At 38.4% G+C, this 23,113-nt stretch overlaps 2 protein-coding genes across 2 annotated transcripts; one reads left to right on the top strand and one right to left on the bottom strand.

Annotated features, from left to right (window-relative positions):
* Positions 1 to 1,199: 1,199 nt before the first annotated feature.
* On the top strand, positions 1,200 to 4,945 carry PIGP (phosphatidylinositol glycan anchor biosynthesis class P). The gene is made up of 4 exons (XM_054383901.1): positions 1,200 to 1,287; positions 2,580 to 2,652; positions 3,161 to 3,279; positions 4,622 to 4,945. Exons 1-4 carry the CDS (start codon positions 1,206 to 1,208, stop codon positions 4,750 to 4,752), a joined length of 405 nt encoding a protein of 134 aa, XP_054239876.1. The 5' UTR covers positions 1,200 to 1,205; the 3' UTR covers positions 4,753 to 4,945.
* Positions 4,946 to 16,546: 11,601 nt separating this feature from the next.
* RIPPLY3 (ripply transcriptional repressor 3) lies at positions 16,547 to 22,476 on the bottom strand. Its single transcript, XM_054393918.1, has 4 exons — positions 22,343 to 22,476; positions 21,186 to 21,255; positions 17,826 to 17,893; positions 16,547 to 16,694 (listed from the first exon to the last, which is right to left on the bottom strand). Exons 1-4 carry the CDS (start codon positions 22,474 to 22,476, stop codon positions 16,547 to 16,549), a joined length of 420 nt encoding a protein of 139 aa, XP_054249893.1.
* Between the last annotated feature and the right edge of the window lie 637 nt (positions 22,477 to 23,113).

Raw genomic sequence — 23,113 nt, 5'->3', positions numbered from 1 at the left:
ACGGGTTTCACCCTCCCGGACCTCGCTGCACCAGCGAAAGAGGATCACGAGCTCTGGAACGCACGGGGAGAAACCGGCGAGGGAGCCGCCACTCACTCACCGGCTCCGCCTCAGCCGCCCACCGCGCTCCTATCCGTGGCCGCAGAACCACGGCTGCTCCCACAGCCACCACCTCCCGCAGTGGGCGCTTCCGCCAGACGCGCCAGCAGTCCCGCCCAACCAGGCCGCCAGCTACTGCCTAGCTTCCGCCTGAAGTCCCGCACACGAGCCAACGCCCAGCAAGCCGCCGGCGGAGGGCGCCGGCCAGCCGCGAGCTCAGGCTCTACGCATGCGCTCGCTGACGAAGATTCCCCGAAGGTGTTGGGCGCGCATGTGCGAGGTGAGACCCGAAACGGAGGTGGACGCGCGGTACCGGAGAGCGGAGACAGGGAGCGCAGTTGGGTGACTATCGTCCTTGTCTTCCTCCTCTTCCTCGACACAGCACCACTAGCGAAGGGGGGTTACGAACTTAGGAAGGCACAGGCCCCCTGCGCCCTCCATTCACTCACCAGCCCACGCTGCGCTCCTCACCGTCCCGTGGGGCCGAGGCAGCAACCACAACCACCAACTCCCGCAGTGAACCCTTCTCGCGCGCTCCAGCAAATCACACCGGGCTGGGCCTGGCTACTGGCTAGTTCCCGCCTGACGTCAAAGGGGCGAGCTAACGCCCAGTCGCGCCAGCCGCCAGTTCGGCTCTGCACATGCGCTTGCTGCTGAGGGAGGCGGCGGGGCGGCCGCCGGCTCTCGAGTGTGCGTGTTGCGGCCTGGCGTGGAGTCGGACGCGCGGTACTGGGGGATGTGAAGGAGCGCTGCTGGGCGCTTTTGCCTTCCTACTGGTGCGGAGGGTGCCCTGGGTGTGGTTTCCTCCCCTAACCAGGCTGTGACTTCGAGAGGAAACAGGCGGGGTTGGGGGGGAGGGGTGGGGACGGTGCGGCATGTTGATAGAGGCGTTCCTCCTGTGCGTTCCTTTAAGGACGAATGGAAACGGTGGCCGCCGCTGGCCAGGCGTGTATCTTCTTTCACCCAGCCCGGGATGAGGAAAGGTGGGCGTGGGCTCACTTCCTGCACCCACGAATATCGGGGTGTTAGGAATTTACCAGGAAACCTCTTAATAGCATCTTACTGTTGTTCTTTCCGCCCCTCAAAGTTAAAGGGAAGAAACCGGTATGGTTGAAAACTCTCCAGCCCCGTTGCCAGAAAGGGCAATATATGGATTTGCCCTTTTCTTAGGATCGTGGTTTGGTTTTAGTAAGTATCCAGGGTGCTGAATAGTTTAATGAAAGGTGTTCCTTTGCTTAGGAGACAAATGTGATTCTCATCAGGGCATCTGAAAAGGATCAAAATTTCATTACCCCACTGATTGTAGGGGTGCCTGATGAAGACCTGAGTGCATGTTACTTGCCAGACCTGTCAGTTCCTACAAAGAACACTGTCTTTTGTGGTTTCTTTGTGTTTTGTCTGTCTATAACCTTATGATGGAGTGTTCAATGGTAATTGCAGAGTCAAATTATTTTAAAAATTCTGTTCATTCAAATTTTACTGAGTTTAACTTGAAGTAGAATTAACTTGCATTCAGTAAACATTGTAGACATTAGTGGTGCAACCTTGTCCACCGAAATACGGGGCGGGGGGGGGGGGGAAGTCCATCTGAGCAACAGCAATGGAAAATGATTAGAGTTATACCATCATTTCTTTACTGGTGTGGCAGGTGCTTTAGCATTTCAGTGGGAATATCTTGCACACCACGCAGGATGAAGGCTTGAGAGGGTGAGAAGACTTTTTTAATGTAGGAAAAGGTGCAGCAAATAGACTGTAGTCAAATAATAAACCAAGATCTTACTCTAAGTCTTTCTCACTCATAGAAGGTAAATAGAAATGAAAGTAAGTTGGTTTCTGTCCCTCACAGGAAGCTACTGTGATTCCATAAGTTGTGTCACCTTTTGGCTACTAACCTGGTCACACCACACCACACCCCCCCCCAAGTTTTGGCAAAGCTCTCTCTCTATTTGTTGTTAGGGAAGAAAATTTATTAGTATCAGGTTTGTTGATATGGAAATTATTAACTTGACAAGTGAATCATAAAGTATTGCAAGTGACTTTGTCTGAACAGTTTCATCTGAGCACTGCAATTCCGCCAACTTTTGTTTCAGCCACACAGCCCACTGTGTGATCGTTTTGAGCTTTAGTATTTTCCACATTGAGTCATTTGGGAACTGTCTACAGATTATTTTGTTTTGTTGTTCTGCAGTTGAATTTGCAAGAAATCCTTGTTTGTTTACATAGGAAATCAGACAATGCAAATATAACACACAGTAGCCTGTATCCTATAATGAGCTACAAAACATTGCCCATATTGGACAGGTATTGTGGCTGAGAGACATCTTCTACTATGTTTTAATGGAACTATTTTGATTTAAATAATGTAAAAGCAAAATATTGTCTCAGCAAGTATCAGTAAGGAATTATTGCTCTAAAATGTAGGAATGAAGTCTAAAACAGTATCAGATGTACTAGTATGACTTTTTAATTCTTTTCTGCAGTATTGTATCTGATCTGGGCATATATTCCTGAGACTTGGCTGTTCTCGCTGGGACTAACATACTGGCCTCAAAAGTAAGTTCAACCAATTAAACTCTTTACACTGAATATGTAAGTAAAGGACACCCATAATTATTTTCAAAGAACAGAACTTTTTTTTTTTTTTTAGGGGCCTTAGTTTTAATCCAATTGATAATAATAACCTCTGTGCAGAATTTTTTTTAATGTAGATAAGTAGCTATGATTAAAATGTTTCATTGTGTAATGCAAGAAATAGTAACTGAGTGTTTAATGATAACTTTGATATTTTGTTTTCAGGACGTTTGCCAATAAAAATGCAATGAACTTTAAACCATAATTAAACCCTTGTTTCCAGAGTCTATTTGATGGGTTATAGCAGACTAGCTGCAGTGACTCTGCAGTCAGTAATCTTTGGAGAGACCAGGGTCCATTTTCAGAGGTGTTGCTTCTTTTCCTCTTGGTTAAGGTTGTGCTAAATACAATGACAAGCATTGCATTAAAACTGTTATATTGTCAGGCATTTGTTACTATGATATGTCAATTTTAAAATCTTTTTCCTCAGATACTGGGCAGTTGCTTTGCCAACCTACCTGCTAGTTGCTATAGGAATTGGTTATATATTACTATTTGGTATTAACATGATGAGTACAGCTCCACTTAACTCCACGCATACCATCACAGGTAACTGTAACATTTTGATACTTAAATGATAATTATCTCCATATTTAATGTAAATCAAGCTTTAAGTCATGAGTATGCTAATCTAGATAATGAGTTCTTGAAAGTACTGAAGTACTAGATGGAAAAGAGAACCACAAGCCTGACTCTTCCCTCTACCATCTTGTGGCAGTGGTTTTCAACTAGTAGAGGATACTTTGTTAGTGAAACAGACCACATTAGAGCAACAGGGGTTAGGCACATAAAAATCTCTGAAGTGTGCATCTTCCATTACAAACCTGTGAAGAGTGTCATGGGAAGAAAGGCTTAGTACCTACCTGGCAGTGGCAGAAGTGGGAAGATACGTAGAGTCAAGTTGGTGCAAAGGAAGATGTTGCAATATTGAGGCCTAATCAGATATGTTAGTGCTTCCTTGTCACAAAAAGCAGATCTGAATTTTTCCTCTCCGCTTTTGTGTAGCCTTTACTCCTTCTAAGGAGATGTGTTCTAGACATTCACCACATTCTCCAGGCAGCTGCATCTTCCTCCACGAGTGAGGAATTACATCAATATTTGCAGGTAGCCTTTTTTGCCAAAAGAAAATCAGGCTAAAATTTGTCAAGAAATGTAACCTGTTGCTAAGACGGCTGAACTTGCATTGTTTCAGTAAACTATGTGCATAGTACTGCATTGCACTAAACTGCTGAGTTAAAATAAATCAGTCAAGGCTGTAGTTCAAATTAACTGCTCCAATGCTTCTTTCAAGAGCTGCCATTTAGTCATCTCCGTGTTTCTGGGCACTCATTCAGTTTCATGTCATCCTCTGATGTGATGTCAGCCCAAGAGTTTTTATGTTTGAAAAATAACTATCTTGAAAAGTTTTCTTCTCCAGAGGGACCAGTTCCATAATTGCATTCAGAGTGCACTTGTAAATGTGCTGTTACAGGAGTGGGTGATATGCCATGATTGCAACAAGTAGCCAAGGTAAAGGGAAGGTGGACAGCATCTCTCAGTGGAAATCGTAGCACAAAGTGTTCAAAACTACAGACTGAACTATTCACTGTGGGATTTTTGTTTGTTTGTTTGTTTCTCTTTTTCAGTAGTTACGGTTTAATGTTACACAGCGTCTTAAAACAAGCGAAGTCCCAAACAGTGATTTCAGCTGAAGGATAGGATTGATTTCTTCAGGAGCTCTGCTAATATATGTTGATGTAAAGCATTTCTGATTACCATCATATGATATCTCAGCAAGATAGTCTTCAGCACACTTAACCGTAGCTAAATTTACACAGTGTTATATTGCATAACATTTCTTGAAAGCAAAGAAAGCTTTAATAATACATAAAATGTTCTCTGTCTCCGGTAGATAACTATGCAAAAAAGCAGCAACAGAAGAAATACCAGGAAGAAGCAATTCCAGCATTGAGGGATATTCCCATCAGTGAAGTAAACAGAATGTTTTTCCTTCCTGAAAAAGGCATCTGTAATAGCAGATAGTTGTTACTAAGATATGTATAAATAAAGGATTGATACAACTGTTACATGAGGAAAACCAAATTCTCTCAAATGAACTTTAAACTGAATTTATGTTAACACATTTTGATGAGATGGATTGATTTTTATTGTTATTCATGCACCTTAATAATCTGCATTGGTATGAGAATTATGCCACATTAATTTATCTGATCATTCTTACAAGTTTAAAATAGCATTCCTGTAGTTTTCCTCTGCTTATAATTTTCTTCTGAGAGTGAAAAAAATAGCATTTTGATGTACCTTGTTTCTACTTCCCTTTCTATTCATGGAGTGAAAATGTGTTCTTCTAGTCAAATACTTGAGGACTTTTTTTCTTTTCTTACAAGTTATGTTAACTTGATGTGTTTTCATTGTAAATATACAGGTTCTATTTGTAAATATTAATAAAATGTAGCTAATTTTTTACTTATTAAAGTTAGTCCGGGGTAAAGATTTATAGCTGCCTATTTTTCTTTACACAATTCTTTACTCTGTGAAGTATGTTGAATTTTCCCCCCAACCCAAAGGCTTTTTGAAAAAACAAGATACCAAGATAATCAACAATAAGGAAGGTGGTTTGTGAAGGTTTTCTGAAACAAGTCTTGAATTTTCTTTTTTTTTTAACCATTCTTAAGAATACTGAAAACTAGATACAAGGAAATTTCTGGAAATGGAGGAACCAACAGATCCATCTTATTATAGTCTAGGTTAAAGCACAATAATTTGTTGTGGAGTGGTTCAGATGTTTCTTAAACAGCTGCTTTTCTTTCATGTATGTATTACTGAGCAGTGAAAAACTTTATTTCCTTCTGTCCAAGAGTCACAAACAGTTACCTTCAGCAGTCAAGGTTGTTTGGTTTGGTTATAAAGACCACTAAACGCTGTTACTGTTTGTTAGGTCTGTAAACTAACTTCTGACCGGAAGAAATTTAGGTAGAAACATCACTATTTCATTAAAAGTAAGCATTTTTAAAAACTTTTGTGAAGAATCTTATGCCAGTTCTTCAGAAATCAATCCAACCATCAGTTGCTGTGGGAAGTCTTAAGACCTAGTAACAATCAATCCGGTATGAATATGAAATAGTTCTTTCCAGCTGTGTTTGAAGAAAAAAAAGCCATGCTAGGTATTTTAGGTAGAAGAAAAATTCCTTCTTACTGAAGGGAAAAATATTTTGGAGTGAAGTGCTGAAAACCAATAGATTTTAGATATATTGTTGTCTGGAGGCGTTTCATAAGAAGGAGTATCTGTACCTCAGCCTAACGACTGTAGATTAGTACATTATTTGTTTGATAGCTGTAGACTTCTGTGGTGTTCTGTACGAGGTGAGTTATGCCTGCGTCATCACAGTGTTCTCTGGTTTGCTGCAAGTTTCTATTGCTTACCACTCCTGGCACTATTTGCTCTTGTATTACTTTCAATTTACATGCTTGAACACCCATACATAAGGTGATTTCAAGATTTTATTGTCAGCAGGCATGAAGATACATTTATATTTGTCATTAGTTTTCTAATCATGGTGTAGACACTGAATTATTGACTAAATTTTTTTTCTGTGTAATTTCTACCTGTGTTCTGATAAAGCAACAGTTTAAATTGACAAGTGAAGGCAACTTTTCTGGTATCGTTTGATGTAAGGATTAATTTAGTCCCCTAAATCCCTTAAGGATAAAAGCTACTGGAAATGCCCTCAAGCTCTGAAAGCACACAAATTAAAGGATTGCAAACCTTGGTCAAAGATTGTATCAGTGATGAATCTTCCATTTCATTTAACTGTAGACCTTACAATTATGGGAAAACTAACAGAGGCACCTAAGTGAGTAGGCAGGCTGGGGCCATTTGTTTAAGTAAAACTTGCAGGCATGAAACTCAATCTTTGCTTTTCTGTCACTACTGTGTAGCAGTGATTCAAAGACACTATTGACCTTTTCTTCAACTTAGGAGTAACGTTTGACCCTTGGGAGGTTGCTTCTGTGATCAAAATAGCACTGTGTATATGGGCTAATAAATATGTTGTAGGGAATTGCAGGTGTTTGGGATCCATCATTTCATGGGTTTGCCTATGCTTGTGATTAAGGAAAAGATACGCAAGTCTAAGGTAAAAGAAGAGATTCTGCTTTTAGTAAATATACAATACAGTTAGCTAGTTGCTTAGTGGGATTTATAGAGATTTTGCTTTAGCTGTTTGGAAAACCTGATTGAACTCATTTCCTAGTATTGCCTTTCTTCACAAAACATAATCTGTTCAAAGACTGGGTATCAGGTATCCATTCTTCTCAGAGTGTGGAAATTTGCCCCTGCTTTCACCCTTCTGACTTATTGATGGTGTTTTGTTTTAGCACAGCCAGTACTAACCAGTAGTTTTACATCAACTATGTTGTCCCTGCTTAAATAAGCCAAGTGGTAAGAGTTCAGCCTTGCTTTTTAATGCACCTTTTAGGATTCTTCTGCAGTTTTTGTCATATTGGGGACTGATGGTATTTTAACATCTTGCTGTATGTGAATGTAATCTTGTGATACAGGTTCCCCAAATGGTATTTGAATGAATGTGTATGTAAACCTGTCATAAAAAAAAAGAGGAAAAAAACCAACCAAACAAAAAAACCCAAAGATGCACTGTTTGAAATTGAAGTCTTGTACATCAGAGGAAATAACAGAGCTCTGGTTGCCAAATTGGTGGAAAGGTGTTAGCATGTCTCTCTCCTTTCCATCTTAGCTGTAAAGGGAAGGGGAGTAGCAACACAGTATGTTTATGATGTTGAAGTTGAGAAATACTGAAAGAAATAGAGAAAAAGGGAAGCTCTCTCAGCTTCTATTCTTTTGCCTTGCACTGTACTGAATGCCGTAAGCTTGGAGGTTTCAGTGCAGATACAGTAGATGCATATGAAGCAGCAGAAGAGATACATAATTTGTGTATTGGCATAATTCTGTTTTTTATTGTAAGCATTACTAGAAGTATTTGCCACTTTGAGATCAACAGAGAGCTATAATAAATGCTCTGTTGTGAAGTTCAAAAGTATAAAATATAGACTAAAATAAGCACATAGGAGTAAAAAATTAGTACCATTTTGTGTGTGCTTGTGTTTATTGTTCATACACATAGGGTGACTTATAGAATTGTTTTGGTTGGAAAAGATCTCTAAGATCATCAAGTCCAACCATCTGGCTAACACCAGCATGGTCCCAACCATGTCCACACATTTCTTGAACACCTCCAGAGACTGTGACTCCACCATCTCCCTGGGTAGCCTGTTTCAATGCCCGACCATTCTTTCCATAAAGACATTTTTCCTAATACCAATCTAAACCTCCCCCATCATTCATTTCTCTCTCTAGTTGGATAATTTAACAGAAAATGTGGAAATGTAGGCATATAATATGTTGATACAGGAATATTTTTAATCTGTGATACCTCCCTTGTCTTCATACTTTTGTCTTCTGGTGCAGTAAGAAAACCACCCTCTCCTAATTGCAGTTTTATCATGAGATTGCATTGGCTTCACTAAAGGACTTGGTAATTTATTTCTGTGTGTATTATTGATATAAAAGATGGAACTGCTCTGTGAATGCTGCTGCTGTTTCACCTAAATCACAGAATTGTCAGGGTTGGAAGGAACCTCAAGGATCATATAGTTCCAACCCCCCTGCCATGGGCAGAGACACCTCACACTAGATCAGGCTGCCTAGAGCCACATCCAGCCTGGCCTTAAACACCTCCAGGGATGGGGCTTCCTCCACCCTTATGGTGAAGACCTTCTTTCTAACATCTAATCTACATCTACCCTCCTCTAGCTTGGATTCATTCCCCCCAGAATATCATTATAACTGGCATTATTGGATGCAGGTTGCCAGCATTTTGAAGTTCAGCTTTTACAAATGCAAAGAGCTGTTATCCTGCCATGAATCCTAATTCTGCACGTTTATCAGCAGAAGGAAATAAGTCTTTAACCTTTTTAATCTGTGTTGCTTTCTCCAAGCAAAAGTGATGTTAGTATTTATAGTTTAATTTTTCTAGCATAAATATATAATGATAAAGGAACAAAGATTAGACTTATTTGAAATAACATTCTTGACATTGATATATAATCTTAACTCATCCTGGAACAGGATGAAATAGATAATAATTGTGTGCTTGGAAGTTAAATACACCCATTTAGAGGCTTTTTCAGACAACTGGAAAAGAAAAAAAAAAAGCTTGTCTTGCTTGTTCACAGTTAAACAGTATGACATAATACTAAAGCAGTATTTCTGTTATGTTGTTAAGACAGCAATGGCAGAGATAAAAAGAGATGCCCTTCTGGTGCAAAATGAGTGGAAGCTTAAAGCCTGAAAGTAAGTGACTGATAATAATTGGCAAATAACTTGAAAATGTTTACACCAAAACACACGGTTAAGAAAGCTCATTTGGAAACTTCTCTTTTAGATAATGATGGTTATTCAGCCAGGGAATAGTCTTACACTTCGGAAAAGAGCCAAGTTCACAAAACTAGAGCTGTGTTTCTCTAACTTTCTGAGTGTGCAGGCACGCAAGGACAAAGATTGCAAACATATCCTGTACTTCTCAGAAAAGGAAAGAAAAGCACAGCATCTCAAGTATTATTTCAGTTTGTAGGCATGAAAGTGATGTCCTTGCAGGAAGCAGTGCTTGAAAAAACATGTTTCAGCAGTTATGAAATGGAGTTGTCTTTCTCCTTAAGGTATGCAGGTATACTTTTGATGTTACCTAAAGTATTGTAAAGCCGTCTTAAAAGTACTTCGGGCATGATATGGAATGCTGTCAGCTTGATTTTATGAACTTTAAAATAGCCATTGTTTGTGATTGGAGGAGAGGAAAATAGACTAAAAGGTAACTATATTAGTCTAGAACTTTTAATGGCAAAAGTTCACGTACTATGAAAGGCCCTCTCGGATAAATCAGAAGGCTGTAATATTAAAGCTGTTTACTGCTGGAGGAAACATTTCTATGAAGTTGATAATTAGCACAAATCAGGAGGGCTCATGCTGCTGTCAGTACAGGTGGTGTGCCTGAGGCTTTTGTGAAAGTAAAGGCAGGGAAAATGTGTGTATATTTTAGTTCCAGAGTGTAGATTTCATTCTGGTGTTCTGGTTGTTAGGTGGTACACCTCTGTGCTAGGTAGTAAAGTAATACTAAAAATGTGTTGTTCTTTTTAGTGGGCCTTAAGATGCTGTGAGTTAAATCAGGAAAAGTTAGACTGAAAAGATACTTTAATGAAGAGTAGAGATTCTAACTGGTGAAACAGTGAAGTTTCCATTTCTGACAAAAATATGAGAATGGAGGTAACAGTGAGATAGTCTAAATAATGTTTGACTCTTTCCTCTTCTCCCACTGTCCCAGGACAGTGTAACAAATCCATGTTTTGGCTGCACCTGTGGCAATTCATTTTTTTTAGAGAGTGATCTTTGTCATGATAGAGTGTCTCTCTGTTAGTTTGAAGGGAGAACTTTAGCCTAGTTCCTGACTGCAAAGACTGAAACCAAAATAAAATTACCATTGGATAAAAAAGAAAAATAATGGTAAGGTCTGTATAATTCATTGGCTTGCTAATGGGATGTAGAGGCGAGGCATAAACAGTTCTTTCTCTCTTCTTCTGTTGCTTCTTCTTGCAACTTCTCTCTCCCATGGCCTTGCTGGGCAATCTCTGGTTTAGCTACTGTGTGAGGTAACGGAAAGGAGGGAAGGAGTGGTGAATGAGTCCAGGAGGATCTGAGGAGTTTCTATGTTGTTCACTAATTGCAAATATATATATATGTATATGTAAAAAACATATATGTTTTGTACATATTCGTTGCATTTAATATTTCCAGATTTTAGTTTTCTTGTAAATAAAGCTTCGTTTGCTTCCATCCAAAATGGAGGGATAGTACTCCAAATTAGTTGGTGGGTAATTTCAACCTACCACACTCTCTAATACTTCATTGACATTCATGGTGAAGCTCCCACCTACTGGTGCAATCAGAAACTCAACATTAAAGCTCTTTTGAAAAGAACTTTCAAATACTCTGTTTCTTTACCAGTCAGTTTGTGTGGACTTCAGTTTCATTTGTGAGTGTAAATCATGAAGTATTTCTGACTTATAATATTTAATAAGTGATTTTGTGTAAATATATTTTGTTCCATAATGCAACTTTTCCATGAGCACTTGATTCTGAGTGGCTTAAGTGTTTAATGTGAAGTCTTGCTTGCAGTTACATTGTGAGATTTCCAACCAGCTCTAAAACAACTGTGATGAATGGGGCTTTTTTTTTTCAATTGCTCCCTCTATTCATGAATTGAACTGTATCCTGAGGAAGAAGTTTTGGAAGCATTTAGTCTTGTTCTGCCAGTTTCCTTGCGGAGAGGTTGCCAAAGTAAATTTTGTTGGTATGCTGTGCAGTTTATGTATCAGCCTAATTCTCAGCCTTTTGCTAAAAGCAGCTAAAGGATTAATCCAGTCTGGCAATCATGATTGTATGGGGCGTAAATTAAATGGTAGATGTTTCAGTGAGAGCTCATAAAACCACTGTTGTGGAGATGGTCTTTTCTCAGTTGTGACAATGTCATTCTCTCAGTATAAATACAGCTTAGAGGGAAAAAATAAATCATTCTTCCCACACTAGTTCTTTCATTTGAATTACTACTGTGTTTTATTTAGAAAGAACATAGAAGAAATACTAATGTCATATGAGGACATGGTTCCCTTGGATATATGTATCTTTCAAGAGCTTGTCTTGAAAGAATTTAAGACTGTTTTATGAACATAATTTTTTTTCATGTGAATACATACAATACAAAATACAAAATTATAAACATTGCCTCTCCAGCATTCCTGTGCAGTGGAATATTAATTTGTCTTTTACTATCATAATTTTAGGCAGTGAAAATCAAAGGGTAGCATTTGCTGGAAATGTTGCAGCTGTTGAACTACTAAGGGAAGTTCTGTGGAGCAGACATCCTGAGCCAACGATTTAATCTTCAAAATGCTGCTTCTATCTCGTCTTTGATGTAGTAAGCTCATGATAAACTCATTATTTGGGGATGCTTTGTTATCTTTTTCCTGTAAATGATGGATGATTCTGAGGTCACGGAAAAGTTAGCAAGGTCAAATCACAGATGAAGTAACAAAGCAGAACTGAAACTGGAAGTTGACTGTGGTTGAATAACAGAGATGCTATATTACTTCACTTTTATTTTCTCTTAATTACTAACAAAATGGTAAGGAATCACAATGCAGATTTTATTTAAGTGTGCAAATAAGAGTATGTTGACATTGTAACATGAAGAGACAGTTATTCAACAACAGCAACTAAAAGCTGGCTTGGCTGAAAAGGATAATGCACTTCTGGCTTTCTCTAATGACTGTAGTTAAATATTAGCAATCAGGTAAACTGTACAGTAGTATTTACCTTAATTTGAAAATGGAATTTGACAGTTCAGGGAAATCTAAATGGAAAGTTTGGCAGAGACTGAGAAATTGAATCAGTTTAGGCTGATGCAATATTAGCAGACCTCAACATACGGAAGATGATTTGTTTTGGTATTTATAACAGCCGTTGGTAAGACTGTCATCCATTGTCTGATTTTATTTTACTAATAAAGCACACCTTTAAAGCACACCTAAGACATTTTTTGGTGTGTGTTCCAGAGATGTGGATTTGTAACAGCACTTGCTTATGTCTACATCTGATACATCTAAGATGTAGCTCCTTTACAAATATGGGAGACCAAAGATAAACACAGATATTATCTTGCCTCCAACACTGGCTAATAGTGTCTGTTAAAATAGCAAGAGCAAAGACTAGGGCAAGAAGCTGGTAATGTTTCCCTAAAATGTTTCCTCAGCCTGCAGCAATGTGAGCCAGATGTGGTATCTTTGTGTTTCTCTTTTGAAAATCTTTCATTTACTTTTTGAAAGTAGGAAAACTTAATTTCAGCAACATCACAGCATAATAACAGGTTGGGTCAAGTGATTCCTTTTGTTTCAAAGGCACTGCTCACTATTTTTATTTGATGTTCAATGATTCTTTACCATCTTAAAGACATTCAAGATGTTAAAGACTATGTTTATATACTCAGTCATGTGTCTAAAAAGTTCTGTTTGCTGTTTGTGTTAACCTGAACATTCTTCTCCCCCCTCTCTTTATTGCACTCATGTCAGGTATGAATATAATTTTCTAGGATACAGCAGACTTGAGGCTTGCATTCTGGGTAGTCGATCTGCATGTATTCAGGGATTGCTTGTCTGGAATTTGTCTAAAACTGCTCTGTCTGCCTAGGATGATTTTTAATGGAGCTACTGCTCCACTTGGTCTGGATATTCTAGACAAGTACAAAATGTTCAGGTTCTGCCTGGTTATGTTACCAGGACACTTGACATTAGGTGCCCCATCCAGTATTGTTGTAGTAGTTGTGTTAAGATGCCCCGTCCAGTATTGCTGTGGTAGTTGTGTGTGGTGGCTTAAACCCACAACATTGTGTTGGTGTATATGGCCATTGTCTACACAGTATCTGTTCTCTTGTGTTGTTTGTTTTACTAGTTACCCCATCAGAAGCTTCTTCTACTCACCAAAGGTTCTTTACCAACACTCCTTAAAAATAGTTGGTACCAATGCTTTCCATTTCTCAAAATATTCAGTAGACCTCACCAACCCAAAATTAACTTGGCAGTGTTGCATGCTACTGCCAGAAAGTCCAGGAGGCTTTATCACAGATCTCAGTGAACCACTCGGGTGTTGGTTTGGCCCTGGCTGGGGGCAGATGTCCACCAAAGCCACTCTATCACACCTTAAGTGGGCAGGAGAGAGGGAAAGTGTATCAAGAGGCCTACAGGTCAAGATGGAAGCAATTCAATAAGACAAAAAGCAAAGGCCATGTGCAGAAGCAAAGCAAACAAAAAAATACTGTTCTCAACTTCCCATCAGCAGATGATGTCCAACCACTCCCCAGGAAGCAGGGCTTCAATATATGTAGGAGTTGCTCTGGAGGACAGATGCCATCATCGAATACCTCCACACTTCCTTCTTTCACTTAGCTTTTATATCTGAGCTGTTGTCATATGGTATGGAATTCCCATTTGGTCAGTTTGGGTCAGCTGGCCCAGCCACATTCCCTCCCAAGATCTTGCCTATTACTCAGCCTACTGTTGGACAGGGAATGTTGGGAAATCACAGCATTGTTGCTGTGCAAGTACTGCTCAGCAGTAGCCAAAATACTGTTGTGTTACAGAACTAATTCTATCTCAGCCAAAACAAATACAACTTGCTGCTGCAGACTGGTTGGTCACCAGCTAGTGAGAGTACACAACAGGATAACAAAGCTCCACACAAGTGTAAGGACTGCCTGGAAGATGATGTGTTGATGCTGAAGACAGAATATTAATTCTAGTCATGGATCTTCAAAAAGCTCTGTTATTTTATGAATGCCACTGCCAGCCCGAACCTGGGCAGAATCTAGGAGGAATGCAGAGCCTTGGAGGTGTAAGTGAGTAAGTATTGGTGCCCAAATTATCTTTTTTTCCATTTTACCAGTTAGAGGAAAGGATGCAGCCAGAAATAGACATGTAACACAAATCAGTTTCTGGCTTTGTGGCTGGTGTCATCCTGCAACAGTAACACCAGGTCTTCCTTGGCATCCATGTCTGCAAACTTGCACTGGCCTCATCTGATACTTTCTAAAGAGTAACCACAATCACTGCTGGGTGTCTGCAGGGTAGGCAGAGAAGCTGTGCAGGAGGAAGTAAAAGGCAGCATGATCTCAGAAGAAAGGTAAGAATTAGCAAGGAAGAGCCTACAGTGTTCTTTTTGCATAGTGAGTCCTTAAATGGTGACAATATCTGTGTAAAGCAAATGGCTCTTCAGGGCAGTATGTTAGGGAGGCTGTGCTCTGTGGGGATTGTATTGTAATCACTGTTTTCAAGGGGATGGAGATGGTTCCCTCTAGATTTCAGTAATCCTCAATGAAGGTCTGAACAATTCATCCAGAACCAGGCTGATTTCTGTCAGATTAAAATGGCAGCACAGATGCATGCAGAGATGTCTTAAAACATGTGAAAATACCTTGTTCAGGACTTAAAGATGAGGGCAGAACTCCAAATGTTGAGAGTGAAATCAGCTGAGCATTGATGGAGACTAGAGCTTCTTGTCAGGAAGAAGTTGAAGCTTAATGTACAATTATTTGACCATTGTAGGGAATATGTCATCGACAACCTGTTAAGTGATCTTGAATGCTTTTCTGTTTGTTTGTGCTACAGACTGAATAATGATGAAACTGAAGCATAAATAATTTTAGGATATCTTGTGAGAGAAACAGAAGATCTTTAAAATGTCTGTGTTTTAGTTCCATATAGCTCCATATATTGATAAAGAATGAAAGGTAAAAGCTGAATTTTCATCTGTCATACCAAGTTTACAATTTCAACTAGTTCTTTTAATTCTATGTATTATAGACTACTGTCTCCTTGTGTAAATGTCGTTAATAGATACACTTTTATTTTGTAAACATTGTGCTAAGAGGGAGATCTGACATGCACTTTAAGTGGCTCTTAAAACCTTTTGACCTTATCTACACCACCAACAGTAGCATAGAAAAGGTCAAAAACCTTGGATTCTGCCTTTGCCTTGTATCTTGGGAAACAATGGCAGTTTTGATTAGAGATAAGATAACTGACTCATAATAATTATGAAGCATAGTGGGGCCAAATAACTAATCCTTGAGTTAATTAGAAAATGCTGGCATAGCGAGACACATACTGCTGTGTATGTACAATTCATGAAAACAAAAGGTTAACCACAACAGATTATACCAATGCTCTGAATGAAATAAACTGTACAAAAAAGAAGCAGTTTCTGCTAGTGGAATAACAGTGTTGGAATAAATGTGTCTACATTCCATGCAACATAAAGATGCTTATGAAACTTCATAACTGAAGTCTACCTGAACACCAGTTATGGTAGGAAGATATGTATCTAAACCCCACTAGATGGGAATCAACAGTGGGGCAGTTATATAAAAATCATAGATTCAGGTGCACAAAGCTATAGAAATAACATTTTAATATTGTGGCAAAGACAAAAAGGTAGCACATAATGCATGTTTTAATGTGTCATTAAGTTAAATCATAGTTTTTAATCAAGACTGACTATTTTTCCGACCGACAAAAAAGCACTTTTCTGTTGACAGGAGGGAAGTCTGATAATAACAGAATGACAGGACCCCCCAAAATGCCATAACTGTCATTTAGAACTTGTCTTGACAGGAGCTGATACTGGAAATGGATTAGGACAACTTGGCATATAGCATTTACATCAGAATAAACATGCCTTATGGAGCTAATAAGCAATAGTATTTGCATTTTTTTTTAATAAATTCAACATTTTCAAAGCCTTCAGCTTATTTTGGGGCTGTACATTATATTATTTTGCCTCATAATCAATCATATTTCATTTTATCAGGATTTCAATGTGAAAAAGAGGAACTAAATACAGTACTCTTAATGTTCTTAATCCATGTTACTTAAAACAATTTGATTTAAACCTTACAAACTTGTGTTCAGCTTCAGGGTTTTATTTAAAAGTCTCTCAAAACACAAAAGGATTTCCTATGAGTTTCCAGTTGCATTGACTCATTCTTCGTGGTAGGATATAAATAGTTCTCCTTTGAGCTTTGATGTATTTCTTCATTCAGTGAGATGTTTATCCATAAGTTTCTGACAGTTCTTTTTTTAATCTCCTTGACTTTTTAATTTTTGGTTTGTGTTTCTCAAGGCTGAGCACTGGTCATTTTTAGGCTGAACTTATTTCTTCTTCATCTTCCTCAGAGTTGGCATCATCATTGTAGAAGTGAATTGTAGCCTGCACTGGAAAACTCGCCAGAACCTTCTCTCCAATGTTACTAAGAAACTTTTGGGATTTGGACTTGGGCAAATAAAGTCTAATAAGAAAACATATTTTAAGAGACAAAATAAAACTATGTGATGCTTCCCCAGCTAAACTAGTTTCAGTATTAAATATAAATTTTTTAATCTTTCTTTGGAGAGAGAAAAATCTATGATTTTTCTTTTTTTTTTTTTTTTAATAAAAGTTCCTAACTAAAAGATATTGTTGATTATAATTCACCTCAGTAGCTTTGGGCATATTGTGTATCGTATTTACCTAAGGTCTCACTCTGATAAAGGGTTGCCAGGGCAGTGAAGCATGCTCAAGAAGGTTTGGTTCGTAGCAGAATTCAGAATGGAAGTGTCCCATTCAGCTGTGGGAATGTTTGTGGAATGTTCTGAGATCTTGGAAGTAAGATTAAGACACCAGGTTAAGATTAGGGTGGGTGGCCTGTTTCATGAAGGCTGATCTCAGTGTACTGTCTGTCTCCAGGTAGAAAAGGAGGTATACAGTGAGAGAAATTTACATCAAAATTCATAAAGCAAAAATTTTGTGGTCTCTATACATATGTGGTGTTGGGTGCATATATACATATCAGAGAGAGAGAGATACATAGATATATATACTTACATCTCTTCCTCTTGGTTCCACTTTGGCCAGTTTTCAAATAAATTTGAAAGCTATTATGATCAGACAGAATTTAAGCTTCTACTTTCATAAAAACAAGTGGTTGTAAAGAAGAGGGGTTTTCCTTTAATTTTCCTCTTCAAAATGAAAGTCCAAATCAGGAGTTTCTACATCATTAAGCCTTAAAGAATCCAAGTGTTGGTGAAAATCTTTATGAAACCCCCAAGCATAGATAAAACTTTACCTGGAGTTCAGCTTTTATTCAAGAGCATTTAAGCACTTCAAGAGACACATCTGTAATAAGTCACATTGCGTTAGTAGCTGTTTCTTTTGAGATTATTTTTTTCTTGTCTTTGTTATTAGCATATTGATTCAGGTTCTATTCAGCCTAGGCATCTTTCCTTGTGGAGAGATAAAAATCTATGGAGTCTAGTGAGTAGTTAAACTGGAGCACTAAGAAGAAATACTCCAGAGACAAACTGATACTTCTCCTGAGAAGGTAAATGTCTTGTCTTGGAAGGTGCCACTTTTCCTGTATCAAGCAATAGGAAGAACTCACCTCACTGGATGTTGAAACCCCAGACCTCCTTTTGATCTAAAATTTATTAGTTGACCATCCAGTTCTGACTGTAAAGAGACATATTTATTACTTAGAATAGGGTAAAAATTAAGGTTTCACTTTTTTTCTTCTACAAACAACTGTAAAATTCTACAGGAATGTTGCTCTGATTGCTGTGCTGTTGTTTTACACTGACCAAGTGTACTTTCCAGAACACGTTGCCACAACCTGCAAATAGTTGCACATTTTAAAAGAGCATTTGAGTTTGTACGTTTTATGAGCCATAAAGCCATGAAGATGTATAGCTTGCTTAAGTTCTTATGAAATATCTATAGCAACTGGTGAGGTAATATTAGCACCAAATGGAAGTTCAATGATTGGAAGAAAAAAAGATTTTCAATTATTTTAAATGACTGGGAGGTTAGGATTTTATAAAATACCTCTTTAACTACTCTAACCAGGGGCTTGACTTTGGAATGTTCCAAGTCATCAAGATTAATTGTAATCAAAGATCACAGAAACATGTCCAAACAATAAAATCAAGAGACAAGTGGCATCTCATTTCTATGCAAAGAGTGATAAAAAGCAAGCAGACTAGAACAGGCTAGGTAGCAAAAATATATTTTACATATCAAAATTCAATTCAGCACAGAATAAATTCCTTCAAGTTAAGGTCACAATAAAACCCAATAATTTACAAATGTTAACATTACTAAATCCTGTTAGGGTTATAAAGATGGATTGTAAACCTGAAAGCATCTCCCCAAATCACTCAGCCCTATTACTTCACCTTGCAGCATGAATTCTCCTCCAGATCTTAAACCAAGAAGGCTTCTTTTTATCCCTTATTGCTATAAACTTGGTGTTGCACAAAAGAGGAAGATGTAGCTCCTCCACACTAGAACTTCTAGTGAACAGAATCTAGATACTGTCCAGTCTGCTATAAAGATGACTTTTGCCACTGTCAGAGCAATTTATCCTTCTGAGGAAGTGGGCTTCAGCATGGATATTTTTGTGGGCTTCAAAAACCCCTTGGGCTACAGACTTGAGCAAAGACAACCTGTCAGATTCTCTCTGTTCCTTCTATGTTGGTCTGTTTCTCTCACACTGACCTGTTTGTCTTGTAACCAAAATGATTTATCTTCAGGCCATTAGGGAGTTTGGGACTATTTTGGTGTTTAATAAGGAGACTCAGTTACTTTTTTTCCATAGTACCCAGTAAAATGGACTCCTGATCTGGCTCAACATTGTAGATGTGATCCTCGTGTCTATGTTAAATGCCATATGTTATTTTTCACATTCACATTAAAATTTGCCTTTTGCAAAATTCTATTGCAAAATTCTATTGATCTGTATTTTCTATGGTTTTCTTTTTGGAAAACATATTATATTTGGTAATTATATATGCCATTATATGGATTGATTAAACACACATTATAAGCTTTTTCTTTTCAGATTATAATACAGCATTTCTGAGAAACAAATCTGATAAAAGCCTATTAATTGTAAAATCTGACTTGCATACAGCAAAAAATGTTCATTGTTAATCTGTATTAGGTTGTAGATATGGCAATAGTAATTTTATATTAATTTTAATGACTTTTGGACAAAAATAACAACATACTTGAGTTTAGGCAGCAGGAAAATTGTTACTTTTTATATAAGAAAAAGTATGTTATGTATAGGTAACTATCAGGTATATTGTAATACATGTTCTTGGCAATAGAGGTAAAATTATTAAATCAGTGGGGTTTGGTAGTATTTTTAATTTTTATAGCATCTTTCAGTGTCTCAGGTTAGATTCTTATATGTCGATTCCTGAAGCTCTTTGAATTACACAGAGGATATTGAAACTTTTATTTGCTTCACTCTCCAATGTTTGTCTTGTCTACTGGTCTGTAAAGCATTGGCGTCGATATGCATCCATTGCAGAAAATAAAAGTAGCCAGCATGCAACTGACATGCAACTGTTCTGTTAGAAATCTCAGTAACTTTGCTGAAGACACCTCTTGCCCTCCACAGCTATTGGATCTAGGTATGCATTAGTGAGAACCTCATCCCACCTGTGCACTGCACAAACTCCTAAACCTGTCCTTCAGACCTTGTTATGTCCCAAGCTATAGGGGCATCTGGGATGCTGAAGCAGTGTGGATGGGCCATAAGATATGTATGAGAAGGATCTGAGTAGCTTATGACAAGAAAGAGAAATGTTAAAACATTGAAACCAACTGTTTCAGTTGTATTTGCCTTGAAACAATGCCAGGCTGCCAGCATGAATGTGGAAAACTTCATGTATGCTTTGTTTTTCTCACACAAGTGGGCAGAAGCCCGAGTATGAATGAAAACTTTTGATCTGGTTGAATAAAATTTTCTGCAAAACAACCTCAGTAACAGATCAAACTTCTTGATTTTGGACACCTCAGTTTCTTGAAATCAGCACTGTAAGCATGTACTGTCTATGTGAGGGAGCGTAAGACTCCCCTGATCCTTAGCAAAGCTTGGAACACTGCTGGGAACGATGTCCTGCAGGCTTTCTTAGGGTGCCTGTTGGTTGGAGCGTGGCACTCCCTCAGATCTGTCCCATTATAGCCTCCGTCATCAGAAGGCAAAAAGTACGAGGTAAAAAGGTGTTACATGTGTTAGAACATAGTAGAAATTGTGAGCCTTTGAAGATTTGCACTAAGCAGAGCTGTTGTCTTAACCTGCTCTGCCTTTGGTAAAAAACTGCAGATATAACTGGATTGGATGCTGCAAAAACTTATGCAGGTGCTTAAAACTAAGTATGAGAGTAGCATGGTTCCAATACCATTGTTTTAAAGTTTTCAACATTGGGACCTACGCTGAGTGTGCTTCAATCTCTCTTATTTTTGTTCTTTGAGCCTAGCTAATTCTCCTACATAAGTAAATCAAATAATCACATTTCCTTTCAAAGGCAATTGGCAGTCAGAGCTACTTCAAAAACCAATTTTGTGTTACTATCCAACTGGTTTAGGTATAGTAACATCCCTCCCAAAAGGCAATCAATAAAATTGTGCACCTGAAGGTATGTTTTTTAAATTACCACATACAGACTAAGCATGGACATTTCAAACCGAGCATATTCTTATTTTTATAATTAAGCAATAAAAGCTGCTTTGAGTTGTTTTGAGTAAGCAGTGTTTTCTGCAGCTCTTTAAGAATTGGTAATGCTTCTATATCTAACGAGAGAGATACTCTTAACCATTATGTACTGAGCACTGTAATTTGAACCATATTTTCTAACACTGAATTAATGCTTGAAAGAACAAATAAACAGATTACTAAATTCAATTTTTGCATCTGTTTCCTGTAAGATTTATTTTATCCAGAATTTAGTCTCACCATTTGTTGATTTTCTGTCATCTCACCATCTCTTGCTGTGAGCATCCAGGGCCTCCATAAAGCAGGGTTGCTAAAAGATTAAGATAGAACAGTGACCTCACAGTTATACCGTATGGATATTACAACAAAGAATTATCTTTTGTTAGATTCTGCTGGCATCCTTTGAAACAGGATTTTTTTTTCTTTTCAACAGATTTTGATTTGATAAATCTGCTTTCTGTGGTAATATCAATCTGTCTTCTATGATCTAATTAAACAAACTAGACAATCACTTGCACATTTTTAACTGAGGTGTCATTTTCTTTTAAGATTTCATAACTCAAAGTGACTGCGTTGAACACCAAATGACGTTGTAATTAATACTGGTTTTGTTTTGTTTTTAATTTATGCAGCAGTACCATAAAATAAAAAGTAAATATCTCTCTGACACTATTTCTAAATACAGATTCCATGCCATCATTGAGTTGCTGGTTATTTACTGAGTAAGCAACTTCATCATTAAACTAATATGGGCAATCTCATCTGATTAAGCTTAAGAGAGCACGAGCAGTGGTGAATGCTACATCTGCCTTCTGTTTGGTCAGCAGACTACAGTTGTGGTTGCTACTTCCCATCTCTGCTGGTGTATAACAGATGCATACAGTTGGAAAACAGAAGAATGTTTTAAGATACGGAAGGTAAACAGAATCACAAAGTCACAGAAAACATCCAGTTGGAAGAGACCTCAAAGATCATCTAGTCCAAGCCTCGACCCAGCACTGAAGGGTCACCACTAAACCATGTCTGTAAGACTCTACCACGGCCCTGAGCAGACCATTCCAATGCTTGATAACCCTCACTGTGAAGAAGTATTTCTTAATATCCAGCCTAAGCCTCCCCTGACGCAGCTTGTAACCATTTCCTTGTATTTAACAATAAATCAATTACCACAACCTTAAGTTTCATTTACTTCTAAGTAAGTTCTGAAATATTTTACTTGAATAAAATTACCGACAAACCAAATAAAATACCTGTTCCAGGTGAAACGTTTTCAGAAACATATTTTTGCCCTTTACTTCTTAAATTGTCTGGCCAATGCTGAAACCATTACATTCAAATCTTACAGTCGGAGTTTCGAAACGAAAGCTGCTGAAAAAGGCCTCTCTTGCCTGCCTTACCTCTCCAGGTGCTCCCTCGGCTGGAGCGGGCGCTGCCGCTGCCGCTGCCGCTGCTGCCGCCGGGCGCCCCGGGAGCGATGACAGACGGGACCCGACGAAGCCTGGAGCGGGAGACCTGCAGCTGCACTCTCCATGGCGTTTGATGGTCTGAAGCCTGAGGCAGGCTAGGCGCTTGCCTGGGCCTTTCAGCCCCTCCTTTATCTTAGCTCCCAAAGAATACTTACCTAAAGCAAACATGGCCTCAGGTAAGGGGAGAGAAATGTCCTTGATGAGATTTCTTTTGACTCCCCCAAACAACTCAGAGATAGGGCTCTCACGTGGGCAGGCTGTCTTGGGGAGAGCACTGCTAGGGAAACAGAGGCTTTTTGTTAAGTTAGAGGCTTTCTGTTAGCAAATCACATAGAAAGTAACCTACCCCTTTATCTTTCTGTGGCAGTTTTACAAAATCCGTATTTGCTCTGTATAAAATATATGATGTTAAATGCTGGGTTTGCATGTCTTGGGAATACTTATTAACATCCTGTCCTGAAAAATTGTGACAGAGACATGAAGAGAATTTTAAAATGTAAAATACATTTTTTAAAAACAACTGACGTATTTTCCATAACTTTAAAAGAGAAAAAACTGTAAGAAATTAGTGAAGGTGAGAGGATTTAAAGGCAGACTTCCTCAAGCCTACAGGGATGTTCCTTTAGTTTGACTGCTATTTGATGAATGGAGAAGAAAACTTATGCCAAGAAAGATTACTTTGTCTATCAAAGAAAAAGGGAT

This window comes from Indicator indicator, chromosome 1 (assembly GCF_027791375.1).
Source record: "Indicator indicator isolate 239-I01 chromosome 1, UM_Iind_1.1, whole genome shotgun sequence".
NCBI lineage: Eukaryota > Metazoa > Chordata > Aves > Piciformes > Indicatoridae > Indicator > Indicator indicator.
Note: the sequence above shows the minus strand (reverse complement) of the source record. Positions and strands in the feature narration are given on the sequence as shown.

What these genes read in the sequence shown, in the direction of transcription:
- PIGP (XM_054383901.1), top strand. Translation starts at nt 1,206, where the DNA reads ATGGTTGAAAACTCTCCAGCCCCGTTGCCAGAAAGGGCAATATATGGA. An exon ending in AGGATCGTGGTTTGGTTTTA is followed by an intron (nt 1,288 to 2,579) that starts GTAAGTATCCAG and finishes TCTTTTCTGCAG; the next exon opens with TATTGTATCTGATCTGGGCA. An exon ending in CTAACATACTGGCCTCAAAA is followed by an intron (nt 2,653 to 3,160) that starts GTAAGTTCAACC and finishes CTTTTTCCTCAG; the next exon opens with ATACTGGGCAGTTGCTTTGC.
- RIPPLY3 (XM_054393918.1), bottom strand. Translation starts at nt 22,476, where the DNA reads ATGGAGAGTGCAGCTGCAGGTCTCCCGCTCCAGGCTTCGTCGGGTCCC. An exon ending in CCGAGGGAGCACCTGGAGAG is followed by an intron (nt 21,256 to 22,342) that starts GTAAGGCAGGCA and finishes TTAATCTTTTAG; the next exon opens with CAACCCTGCTTTATGGAGGC. An exon ending in TGACAGAAAATCAACAAATG is followed by an intron (nt 17,894 to 21,185) that starts GTGAGACTAAAT and finishes GTCTCTTTACAG; the next exon opens with TCAGAACTGGATGGTCAACT.